Source organism: Panicum virgatum, chromosome 5N (genome assembly GCF_016808335.1).
Source record: "Panicum virgatum strain AP13 chromosome 5N, P.virgatum_v5, whole genome shotgun sequence".
Classification (NCBI taxonomy): Eukaryota; Viridiplantae; Streptophyta; class Magnoliopsida; order Poales; family Poaceae; genus Panicum; species Panicum virgatum.
The window spans coordinates 13,692,737-13,705,050 of record NC_053149.1 but is presented as its reverse complement, the minus strand read 5'-3'; the positions used below and the strand labels follow the sequence as shown (position 1 = coordinate 13,705,050).

General features: G+C 40.8%; 1 protein-coding gene across 2 annotated transcripts; it reads left to right on the top strand.

Moving 5' to 3' along the window:
* The first annotated feature begins 2,339 nt into the window (after window positions 1-2,339).
* LOC120676453 (5'-3' exoribonuclease 3-like) lies at window positions 2,340-10,405 on the top strand. 2 transcript variants are annotated; one of them, XM_039957716.1, is made up of 23 exons: window positions 2,340-2,668; window positions 3,509-3,611; window positions 3,981-4,057; window positions 4,189-4,380; window positions 4,540-4,659; window positions 4,750-4,812; window positions 5,025-5,171; window positions 5,270-5,434; window positions 5,589-5,666; window positions 5,765-5,851; window positions 6,340-6,612; window positions 6,700-6,795; window positions 7,097-7,192; window positions 7,457-7,527; window positions 7,664-7,792; window positions 7,882-7,958; window positions 8,051-8,091; window positions 8,171-8,245; window positions 8,340-8,497; window positions 8,678-8,782; window positions 8,872-8,947; window positions 9,038-9,120; window positions 9,202-10,405. In XM_039957716.1, exons 1-23 carry the CDS (start codon window positions 2,465-2,467, stop codon window positions 9,890-9,892), a joined length of 3,207 nt encoding a protein of 1,068 aa, XP_039813650.1. In that variant the 5' UTR covers window positions 2,340-2,464; the 3' UTR covers window positions 9,893-10,405. The 2 variants fall into 2 exon arrangements, with proteins under 2 accessions (XP_039813650.1, XP_039813651.1); XM_039957717.1 differs by lacking the exons at window positions 2,340-2,668; window positions 3,509-3,611; window positions 3,981-4,057 and having other exon boundaries at window positions 4,234-4,380; window positions 4,574-4,659.
* The last annotated feature ends 1,909 nt before the right edge of the window (window positions 10,406-12,314 follow it).

Here is a 12,314-nt window from a genome sequence, read left to right as displayed (position 1 = left end):
AATCATAGCACTCTGACTCACTATTTTATAAGGGTGGACAGCCCGGTTTTTGAACCGCGAACGGTCCGCAATTACGCAGAAAAGAGTGTAATGGCTAGTTTTTGAGACGATGTCTATATATACTCAATGCCTGGCCTTTGGGAGGCTCTCTTGGCCATTTGGACTACATTCTTGACACTTTAGAGCTGAGCCATCTCTCTCTCACACATTCTTGCTTAGAGTTTGCATTCTTATGAGTGTCAGAGCATCCTAGTGCATTGCATAAAGAGTTTGAGCTTTGTGGCACTAGGAAAACTTTAAGCAAGCGTCATCGACTTGTTACTCTTGGGAGTTGCCGCTCCCTAGACGGCTTGGAGAAGTGGATTTCGTGGAGCACCTCCAAGGAGATTGTTGAGGAGTTCCGATTTCGGTTGTGAGAGGTCTTGTGCTCACCTCACCGGAGTGGTGAAGAGCAACTCTAGTGGAATCGATGTGTGGAGCAGTTCCTTGATTCAAGCCGGCTCAAGATCAAGAGAATTCTTGATAGAGGAGCGGTTGATTCTTGGAATCCACCTCAACGTGGATTAGGGGTGACCGGCAAGTCATCGACACCACGGGATAAATTCTTGTGTTAAGCTCGGTTATTTCTCTTGCTCACTTCAATTCTTGCATTTACTTTGAGCAATTTACTTTACTAGAGTTTGAATTGTATCTTGTCACCCTAGGTTGCAAACCCAAACTAGAGATAGTAGTAGCATGACATAGGACCTTCTTTTGTTACTAATTTACCCCCCTCTAGTCGGTGTTCTTGATCCTACACGTTGCCATCTTGAACTCTTCATTTCCCACACTCCAAACCCTAGCAGTTACATTCATCTCTCTCTCTCTCTGCGTGGGGTCCATACTTGGCAAGCCAATAATTTGGCTAACCGGACTAGCTAGCCAAGTTTGGCTAGCGAGTGGGCCAATTTGAAGAGTCAGATAGCTTGGCGAGTTGAATAACTAGTCTGTTGGAGGGCTATTTTTGTGCTGAATAACCAAAATTTAGCTACTTAAACAATTTGGCTAGCCTCTTGGAGATACTCTAAACCCATTACAGTACATACTCTTAGGGCCTCTTTGAGAGGGCTCTAGGTCTGGCTCCATCATCAACTTCTGTTGAAGTCCTACCAAACACTCTGGAGGTGGAGCAGCTCCGCTCAGGAGGTTGTGAGAGCTGCGGGAACGACTTTACCTACGGGAAGGTGGAGCAAGCAGAGCTACAAAAACTATCTCCGTCTATTCTAGTTTCGGCTCCACCCTTTCTGCAGGAAGCCGGAGCTCTCCCAAACACGTCCTTATTACTTGTTGCTAGTGACCCTGAATTCCTCTCACTACATCAGCCTCTTGATCACCATCATCTTGATTCTATAACTTTCTCAACCATCTCCCTATCGTTAGAAGCCACAAACATCTAGATCTTGAACCTGACCTCCATAAAACTACACTGACATCAAGGTAGGATGGGATCACCAATATTAGGGATGCATTGATTTATCTTTATATTTGGTTTGAGGATGGAACGGGGCTTCAACTGATGGTGAAAGCCGAAGGATGGTCGAGATAGTAGGCTTCATTTTTTTTTAGAACAGGAGGCACACGCCCCGCCCCATTTCCATTATGAAAACGAAGCGATCTAGTAGGCTTCAGTTTGGAGGGGCCGGTGCTGATTTGGGAGTGTTGCAGATGGTGTGGTGCTTGACTAGCTTGAAGATGGCATGGGGGAGGGAAGTGTTAGCCGCTAGCCGTGCCTTTCTGTTGAAGAGGAGGGATTGGGCAGCAAAAAGAGGCGATGTTGCTTCGTGTCAGTGGCGGATCTAGCGATGGAGCGGGAGGGGCTCGCCACTCCTGCCGTCGTGATTTCCACGGCGCCCTTCCTAAGTATCCCTAAGAGTCCCTTCTCCCTATCATTCCTGCCTCCACCACTGCTTCGTGTTAACAAGACCAGCAAGAGGATGGTGTTGGCCATTTGTGCTCTGCCATGAGAAAAAACGAGAGAAATTGGAGTGGAACAATTGGAATAGATTGAGTGGATTTGGTTTGGGGATGCTTTCAGTCTTCGCAGTTTATTTCCGTTATCATCGTGGCGCCATGGCATCCGGATCAAACAATGCCTTCCACTTAGAAAAAGAGTGAGCATAATTTTGCCAAATTGGCTCAACTGTAGGCATAAGAGGCAGTAAGCACGAGTACAAGTACTAGCCTAATTGTGTATAAGTAAAAACAAACAAGTAAATAAACAAATAAAAATAAAACATAACACTACGCCTTGCTGACGTCAGCACTAATTTTCGTCAGAAGTTGCTCGATTGAGCCCGGCCCGACAGTGACCTCCCCCTCTTCATTAGGGTTTCGCGCCTCTTCGCCTCCGCCCGCCTCCCGTGCTCTCCTACTAGGTTTAGGGTTCCGGCAAGGTCACGCCCGCAGCGCCGCATCGGCGGCGGAGATGGGTGTCCCGGCGTTCTACCGGTGGCTGGCGGAGAAATACCCGATGGTGGTGGTGGACGTGGTGGAGGAGGAGCCCGTGGAGATCGAGGGCGTCAAGGTGCCCGTCGACACCTCCAAGCCCAACCCCAACGGCCTCGAGTTCGACAACCTCTACCTAGATATGAATGGTATCATACACCCCTGCTTCCACCCGGAGGACAGGGTAAGTCCGGATTCCTTCCTTCCTTCCCCCCTTCTCCCCCACTCCAGGTTTTTCGTTTCGGGCTGGGTTGCTTTATGCTTGGGATTGCTTGGGTGTGAGATGAGTCTGATGCGCATGCGGTAATCAGGTGATGGACCTGTGATTGCTGACTGATAAGAGCTTAGAGGATTGTTGGTGGGTTTTAGCTTGTACTCTGCCAGTAATTTGATCGTTGCTAGAAAAAGATGCTTCGGAATTGTCCCCAAGTCATCTCTGAGGCGTCAAAACGGTTGCAATTCATTCATTTTTCGTAGAAATGTTTGCTGAGTTACCCAGATTAAGTCTTTTGCCTGCTAAACTGCAGCAGAAGCAAATTGTGGTAAAATGTTAGCCTTTTTGAACCTATATATGTCTAGATGTTTTTGGTGCTATTTCAGTTAGCAGCCGAATGCTTCAGCCCCCTGTGCTGGCCGCGAGCTGTAGCTTTCTTTCTTTGCTGCTAGACCTTGTGTTGCGACTGAACTATAAAACTGTAATTTTGTTGCTCTAACTAATGAAATTTGGGTTCACCCCGCTATGGAAAAAAACATATGAATAATTTCAGTGAAAGCAGTAGCAGCGACAAGAACATGAACTCACCTTAAAGATCGGGGTAGGCTAGTGATGAAACCAAACATGAGCCACATGGACCAAAGAGAAAGCAAGAAAGAGAAAGAGAAAGATAATGATACCATTTAAAACAATAATACAATTTTATTGGAACTGTTTGCCTTATACTTTGTTAAAAGCACTAACCTTTAACTTAATTCATATCCTTTTCATTCTCTGATTTAAATGTAACTATGGTTTTGTCTGTTGTAGCCCTCCCCAACAACATTCGGTGAGGTTTTCCAGTGCATGTTTGATTACATAGACAGATTATTCATCATGGTTCGCCCTCGAAGGCTTTTATACATGGCCATTGGTACGTATTCCACGACTACAGTGGATGAAATTTTGTTGCTATTCCACATATTAATTCTAGTATTGTGTGAACCAGCAGAGTTTCTCTGGCTGTATGTATGTGTAGAAGTCAGGATTCTGTATATTTTTTATAGATATTGTTGTGGACGTCATATATTACTATGTAATGTATAGTACCTTGTCGTAACTACATAAGCTTTTGTGCTTCAATGAAAGTTTGTTGTTTTTTTCTAATATGTAATAGTTTGTGTCTGCTCTTTTGCAATAGCATGTCCTCTGAATTAAATGAGCAATGTATTTCCTATACCTGTGATAGTTTGATAGTTTCATGGTTGCTCGTAATTTTAATTGTGGTACGATGGCTTTACAGATGGTGTTGCTCCTCGTGCTAAGATGAACCAGCAGCGCTCCAGACGATTCAGAGCTGCAAAAGATGCAGCGGATGCGGTCAGTATTGTACTGAATCTGTCTTTGTTTGGTCTGTGTATGATTGTATACTGCCCTTTCATATATTATTTTTGGCAGTTGCAATGCAACCAGTTTATTGCAATCACAACTCAATATTCATGTGCCCCCAGGCTGCAGAAGAAGAAAGGCTACGTGAAGAGTTTGAGAGGGAAGGCAGAAAACTTCCTCCAAAACAGCAATCACAAACATGTGATTCCAATGTTATTACTCCAGGGACCGAGTTTATGGCTGTTTTATCAGTTGCTTTGCAGTATTACATCCATCTCAGATTGAATTATGATCCTGGATGGAAACAAATTAAAGTAAGTATAAGGTGATCCTGATTTTACTTTTCATTTTCTAGCAATGATTTCAAAATCAGGACCCTTCATATTCGTTTCCTTGTTGAGAAAGGCTGCCACTAAGATCAGAAAGCCTGAATGCACTAAAACCATTTATGTTCTAATTAAGGTCTTTTGAAGGTTATTTTGTCTGATGCCAATGTTCCTGGTGAAGGGGAACATAAAATCATGTCGTACATTCGTGGCCAACGGAATCTGTCTGGTTTTAACCCAAATACACGCCATTGCCTGTATGGCCTGGTATGTTTGACAAACCTATATCATTTTTTATGTAGTCTTTTTTTATTTCTTCTAGCCTGCTAATTCAGCTTCATATACTTGTAAATGCAGGATGCAGATCTGATCATGCTAGCTTTAGCGACACATGAAGTACATTTCTCAATACTGAGAGAGGTTAGCTGTCCTCAATGTGGATTATATATGCTTTTAAATGTTTATATGTATTATTGTCAATATTCAAGAAAAAAATGAGTTTGTTCTATGGTTTCCTTGTCTATGCTATTTTTTCTTTGCAGAATTTGTATTACGGTTACCAGCTGTCCCTGCATTGTTATTCTTTCTCTTTGAAGGTATGCCTTAATGACTCACTTGTTTTGTGTTTGCAGGTAGTTTATACACCTGGACAGCAGGATAAATGCTTCTTGTGTGGTCAGGTGGGACATTTAGCAGCAAACTGTGAAGGAAAGGTGAAAAGAAAAGCTGGGGAGTTTGATGAGAAGGGGGACGCTATTGTTCCAAAGAAACCTTATCAGGTTATAATGACATATATTGTCTGCTGTAACAGATGGTTTCAGAAGACATCTAGATGAATTCAATGGATACCTTTGTGTTTGTTTTTGTGCTTTTGCAGTTCTTGAATATATGGACCCTTCGGGAGTACTTAGAATATGAGTTCAGAATGCCAAACCCACCTTTCAAAATTGATTTTGAATGCATCGTTGATGATTTCATCTTCATGTGCTTCTTTGTTGGCAATGATTTTCTTCCACATATGCCAACACTAGAGATCCGTGAGGTTTGTTTCCTGTTTGTTTGACTCAGCATCCATCTTTGCACCTAGTACCTTTCAAGTTTATGCTTCTACTGCACTAGTTTTTTTTTCTTTAACATTCCGTAAGTTTGTCTCTTTGCTTGCAGTTCACTCGTAAATTTATCTTGGTTTTCTGCAGGGAGCTATTAATTTGCTAATGGCAGTATACAAGAAGGAATTTCCCTCGATGGGTGGCTATTTAACTGATTCTTGCACGGTAATCACAGTTCATTTCTGTCGGAGTTAGTGTTGCAGCAGATTCAGAAATTGATCCCCATTGGATTAAATAGTAATTTTGCTTCTTTCTTGGTTTAGCCTGATCTGAATAGAGTTGAACACTTCATTCAAGCAGTTGGTTCCTATGAGGATAAAATATTTCAGAAAAGAGCCCGTTTGCATCAGGTACATGAGGATGACTATGGATTTATTTCTCTCTTGTTGTCATAACTAGGGAACTGCAACTAGCATACAAACAAGGAGCAATAACAAAGCCTTTTAGTCCCAAGGAAGTTGGGTGAGGCTAGAAATGAAACCGAACAAGAGCCATGAACAAGGAGGCTGTTAGTCCCTTTCTGAATGTAATGTTTCCTTTAGGTTCAAATTTTTAACTGTACTGGTTCCATGTAGTAGAACAAAAACATGTGGAAAGGGGGTTTTTCGTTCTATATTGCAGAATTTGTATATATTAGCCATAAGTTTTAATTGCAGAGTACCATGGTTTTAGGGGTTAGCTTGCAGTCCTTTTGCATGTAACAAGGCAATTTGTAATCTTGCACAAAAAGTTTTCAAACTTATTTCTTTCCTGCATTGGTTCTGGTCAATTCTCACTTTTTTTTTTAAGAATCAGGGATCTCCACTTACAATTTTGCAATCTTATTCCCCTGTTGTAGCGTCAAGCGGAAAGAATTAAACGAGAGAAGGCCCAGGCGAAGCGGGGTGATGATCTGGATCCCCATGTTCGGGATGATCTTATTGTGCCTATTCAACGTTTTCAAGGGTCCCGCCTAGCCTCTGGGGCTGTACCTGCACCATATGAGCAGAATGGATCTCATAAAGACAATAAAGAAAGGAACAATCGAGCTCGGAAAGCTGCAAGAGTATCAACGCCAGGTTCCAGCATCGCTGCAGCCATAGTTGAAGCAGAAAATGACCTCGAAGCCCAAGTAATTCTTCCCATATGGCTTGAGAAGATCGTACAAGTATTTGCAAATACTTGCAATTTTACCTGACATTCATGATGACTTACTTAGGAACGTGACAACAAAGAAGAACTGAAGTCAATGCTTAAAGATGCACTTCGAGAGAAGTCAGATATTTTTAATTCTGAAAATCCAGAGGAGGATAAGGTATGTCTTCTAAATCATTGGTTATTTGTGTACAAATCATGTGCTGTTGCGTTATCCACTGGATGTGGTTAACCTAAAATGATTTGCTAGCATATTATATGATGTGGCATTACATTTATTGCTGAACACCATTGCTTACTAAAGCCAGTAGAGACTCTGATATTCTCTCTTTTAGAAATACAGTCACACATTTTTGAACGATAATAAGCAGTTTTGTTGAATTTAGTGCATTAATTCACTATTAATTTCAAACACTACATGTTTTAAATTAATGCAAAACATTATTGTTGGTTATGTTCAGGTGAAACTTGGAGAACCAGGATGGAGGGAAAGGTACTATGAAGAGAAATTTGGGGCAAGAACACCTGAACAGATTGAAGAAATACGCAGAGATGTCGTAAGTTTCTCATTAGCGGCACGAGGCAATCTTTTCGTTACAGCACCTTTGTTGTCTTTGGTATACCCAACTTGCTTTGGGCTAATGGCTTTGCGGTTGCTGCTGCTATCTCGCTTTAACTTTGACTCTTTGAGAGAGTGCTGCTATCTCACTTTAACTTTGACTCTTTGAGAGAGTACTTATTTTGTTCTTTTTAGAGAATGTTACTATTGTAAATAGCTTAAATCTTATAGCTATATAATCTTGTATGATGCCCTCTCTTAGGTTCTCAAATACACTGAAGGTTTATGCTGGGTAATGCACTACTACTACGAAGGTGTTTGCTCATGGCAATGGTAATTTAGCTTGCTCAAGTTAGCCAAGTATATCAAATTATGCAAAGGTTCATCTGGAAGATATTGGCAGGCCTGATTACTCTTTCTGCCTGTGCATCCAGTATCTCATTCTCTAATATATCTATTGTGTATGTAGGTTCTATCCTTACCACTATGCTCCGTTCGCTTCAGATTTGAGGGATTTGGGTCATCTTAATATTACATTTGAACTTGGGACGCCATTCAAACCTTTTGATCAGCTTATGGGGGTTTTCCCAGCTGCAAGGTGAATATGCAAGGATTGCAATTTTTAGGTTCTTAGTTCCTTCAAGTATGTTGGAAAGTAATTTAACAGCTGTCACATCAAATTTTCAGCGCTCATGCACTGCCGCTACAGTATCGCCGATTGATGACTGATCCCAGTTCACCAATAATTGATTTTTATCCTACTGGTATGCTGATTTTGTTAATATGTAAAGTACTCGATATTATCAGATCCTTGATATTATATTTCATCTGATCCATATTCTTATTTACTGTGCAGATTTCGAAGTAGATATGAATGGGAAAAGATACTCCTGGCAAGTGAGTTATTCATCAAAGAGCACATCTATATTTTTTATATGTGCTTATATAATTAGTAACTGTAAAATATGTTTTGCAGGGGATAGCAAAACTGCCCTTTATTGATGAAGCTCGCTTATTGGCTGAAATAAAAAAAGTTGAGCATACTTTGACGGTATGATGATGAAACTGTTTGCTATTCATTTATGCTTTATAAGCCACAGGGAATATGAATCCTAAGATTTCTTTTGTTTTCATCTTCTGTGTAGCCTGAAGAAGCAAGGAGAAACAGTGTCATGTTCGATATGCTTTTCGTGAATGGATCACACCCTCTTTCACCTTATATTTACTCGCTCAACAGCAAATTTGGACATCTGCCTGACAAAGAGAGAAATGAAATTAAAGAAAAGCTTGATCCTTCTGCTAGGTTAGTTAAGCTTAATCAGGGATACTATTTTGTTAATTTGTAACTTTTATTGTGGTGGGCTGGTGGGGATAGGGTTGGGGACAAATGAATAAAACAGTGGCGAACCAGTTTGCCTGCTAGTTATATTTGGAATCTTTTTTCTTTCCAGATATCTCTAATATTTTCTATTGTTTTGTACAGTGGAGGAATGAATGGCTACATAACACTTCGCAGTGGGGACCCATGCCCTCCTATCTTTAGGTCTCCTGTGGATGGGCTGGAGGATATTATGGATAATCAAGTGATGTAAGCTTAACCTCTTTGCGGCTTTGCGTGACATGTTTTGGTACTTATTAGTGGCTGTATTTAACAACTATGGCATTTGCATCAACCAGATGCTCAATCTACAAGCTTCCAGATCATCATAAGCACATAGCTCGGCCTCCGGTTGGTGTTATCACACCCAAGAAGGTTTGGAACTAGTACTTTAGTGTGTAGCTGTGTGGCATAAGCATCATGATATTAGCAACGAATAAGCTTTCTGTTCAATATATTCTGCAGACTGTTGAAGCTGGTGATCTGAAACCGCCTCCAGTGCTGTGGCATGAAGATAGTGGCAGGAGGCCTCATGATAATAGCAACAGGTATTGTCACCCCTTTATGTTGTTTCCTTAGTTTTCCTGTAGACGAACTGAAAAATCCTGATCTTGTACAATGGTTCTTAGGTACAACCCACCTGGAGCCATATCAGGCCGCCAACTTGGAGAGGCAGCCCACCGACTAGTCATAAACAGCTTAAATGCTCAGGGTAGGGGGCAACATAGTGGCCCATCAATGCCATATCAAACTATAATGAATGGCATGCACCATCTGAATGTAGTGCACCCTAATGGCAATCAAGGAATGCCTCCCCCAGGGGAGCAGTCTGGTTGGTATGTGCCTAGGGGTAGTGTTCCAAATGGTCAAATACCAGCTTATGCATCATCAGGAACAGGTAATTATCAGTATGAAAGGTCAGGGCCTTCACAAGGTAACCGAGGAAGGCAACAAACTCACCCGTATTCAAGAGATGGCTACCATGACGCAAGAGGCAGGGTTCCACCTGCATATGGATACCAGCAGACTGGTGGCAACATGTATTCATCACAGCCTGTTGCTGCGCCATCAGGTCCTGGACTGTATGGGCAACCCCCATCAGCATATCCTGGGTTTCGTGGTGGAGGCTACTGCCCCCCTCCATATGGTGGAGCCCAACAGTGGCAGCAACAACCATATAGTTCATATGCTGGAAGAGGGCCTTATGGAGGTGCGCCACCACCCGCTGGGGCTGATTCACGAGCACAGCAGTCACAGAACCGTTATAGCTCTTTGGACAGAAGTTCAAACCGGAGGCCTCCATCTGGATACAACCGATAATAGATCTTGACCCAATTCCAGTTGTAGTTTGTACTGTGTTGTTAGTAGATGTTTACTAGTAAAATAGAGTAACTAAGCTAAGGCATAGGCACATACAGCATCTGCAAAGTTCAGTGATCTTCAAGCAGCTAGATCACGGCATTACACAGACCATCAGATACTGGTGGTTGGCCATCATTCATTCATTCATGGTCTCATTTATTCAGAAGATGGCATATAAGTGCCCTGGGGTTTAACAGTTCCGGATGATGGATATGTTTTACCCTGGGGCTTTGCCAAGTTTTGGTGATGGATGGGCTCAGAAAATGATCCACAGTTTTGTGCCATTGTTATTTTAGATAAGAATGACTATTTTCAATTTTGATGGTGAGTGTACTCCAAATCATGAACTCTAAGATCTCAGGAAGCTGCTATCTCATCATGCATTGTTGTTACCTCTGCTATTTTGAATTCTTGTACAGTTCCACTTGCACATGTTCACATTGACATAGTGCAGAGCAGTTGATGACTTCATTTAGATTGTCAAGACTGCAGAACTACCATGTTGGTAGGTTTTTACAGTTGCCTGTCGCTCTTTTAGAACTACCAGTTGCATGGCATCTACAGGCATATATTGCGCTGCATTATGTACACTGCGGTGCTGTACACCAGTGCATATTCACCAAAAATTTATTATTTTTGTATCATTCAAATTATAACGATTTTTAACCACAACCTTTTCGTATTCAACATTTGTGCCCTTTTCACTAATACGCATCTAACTTCTTATTTTCGAACAAAGCCAATCCTATGGAGCAGATTCTCCATAGATCAAGGTGAGTTCTTAACTTCATTTGAGGCATTATTGTGTCGCAAGCAGCCGCCAAAAATCCAATCTGGCCTGTAATAAGGTTCCTTCCTAGTGGAATGGAAATGTATGATGTCCAGTCCAGATTGTCACTCTCGTATGGTGTGGCTTTCTTTCTCACGTCTGCTGTTCAATCTTGCAAGGTGCCTGTCAAGTTCAGCATTCAGCAATATAAACATTTGGATAATATTTTTCCTTGTTCACTAATAAATCAATTAACTAAACTCATGTTTCTATAATCAATTCGATCCCCCGGGCCTATTCGAGAACGCCTACGAAAAGGTTGTTTGGATTTACGAAAAGTTTCCTTTGATTTATGAAAATTTTGTTTGGATTTACAAAATGGATGCTTAAATTTATGAAAAAGGTTGTTTAGATATAAAACCACACCTTCATCGATCCAACCACTTCCACCTCGAGATGGAAGTGGGTGAGTTTTATTTTTATTTTTATATTACTTATTTTTCGATCTTTTAAAAATATAAACCGTAAATTTTTTTTTTGCAGTTCTGGCCTCCTGACGCCAGTTCAACTGGCGGTAAGCGCATACCGCCGGATGAACCGGCGCTAGGGGGTACTGTAGCGATGTTATTGCCCGTACATCCAGCAGATTTTTTTTTTGACCTGGGCAGCTCATTTTCAAAAAATCATAACTAATTTATATGAACTCGTATGGAGATAAATTTTATATGAAAATTGTAGATATCGATGAGATCTACAACTTTGTAGTTCAAACTTTTTTCATTTGAAGCCATCTTGGTGCTCAAATAATCGACAAAAATTTCAGATCTAAAATTTAAATTTTGGTCTGAACAGTGGACAGCACACCTTCAAAAAATCATAATTAATTTATATGAACTCGTGTGGAGATAAACTTTATATAGAAATTATAGAACTCAACATGATCTACAACTTTGTAGTTCAAAATTATTTCATTCGAAGCCATCTTGGTGCTCAAATAATTGTCACAAGCTTCAGATCCAAAATTAAATTTTAGATCTAGATCATTTATCGATTATTTGAGCACCAAGATGGCTCTAAATGAAAAAAGTTTGAACTATAAAGTTGTAGATCTCATTGAGATCTACAATTTTCATATAACGTTTATCTTCATCCGAATTCATATAAATTAGTTATGATTTTTTTAAAAAATGAGCTACCTATGTCAAAAAAAAATTCGTCGGATGAACCGGCGTTAGGGGTACTATAGCTATGATCTTACCGCCAGTTGAACTGGCGACACAAGGCCAGATCTGAATTTTTTTTGTGGTATATATTTTTTGAAAAATCAAAAATAAATAATATAAAAATAAAAAAATCACGAAGCGGGCCGGATCCACCCATTGATAGTTGGTCTGACCCACAAAAGCAAGACTAATGGGTCACCTGAGCCGGCCTCAAATCAGATATGGGTCAACAGAGCCGGAGACTAATGACCCAATAGGCATGATGGGTCAACCTAAAACGACATCAAATCCTACCTCATCCTTGGTATATTTTAGGTTTTTTAGATGTATAGTTTTTATTGTGCGTTTAGATATATATTATATCTAGAATGTATAATAAATTTATGTA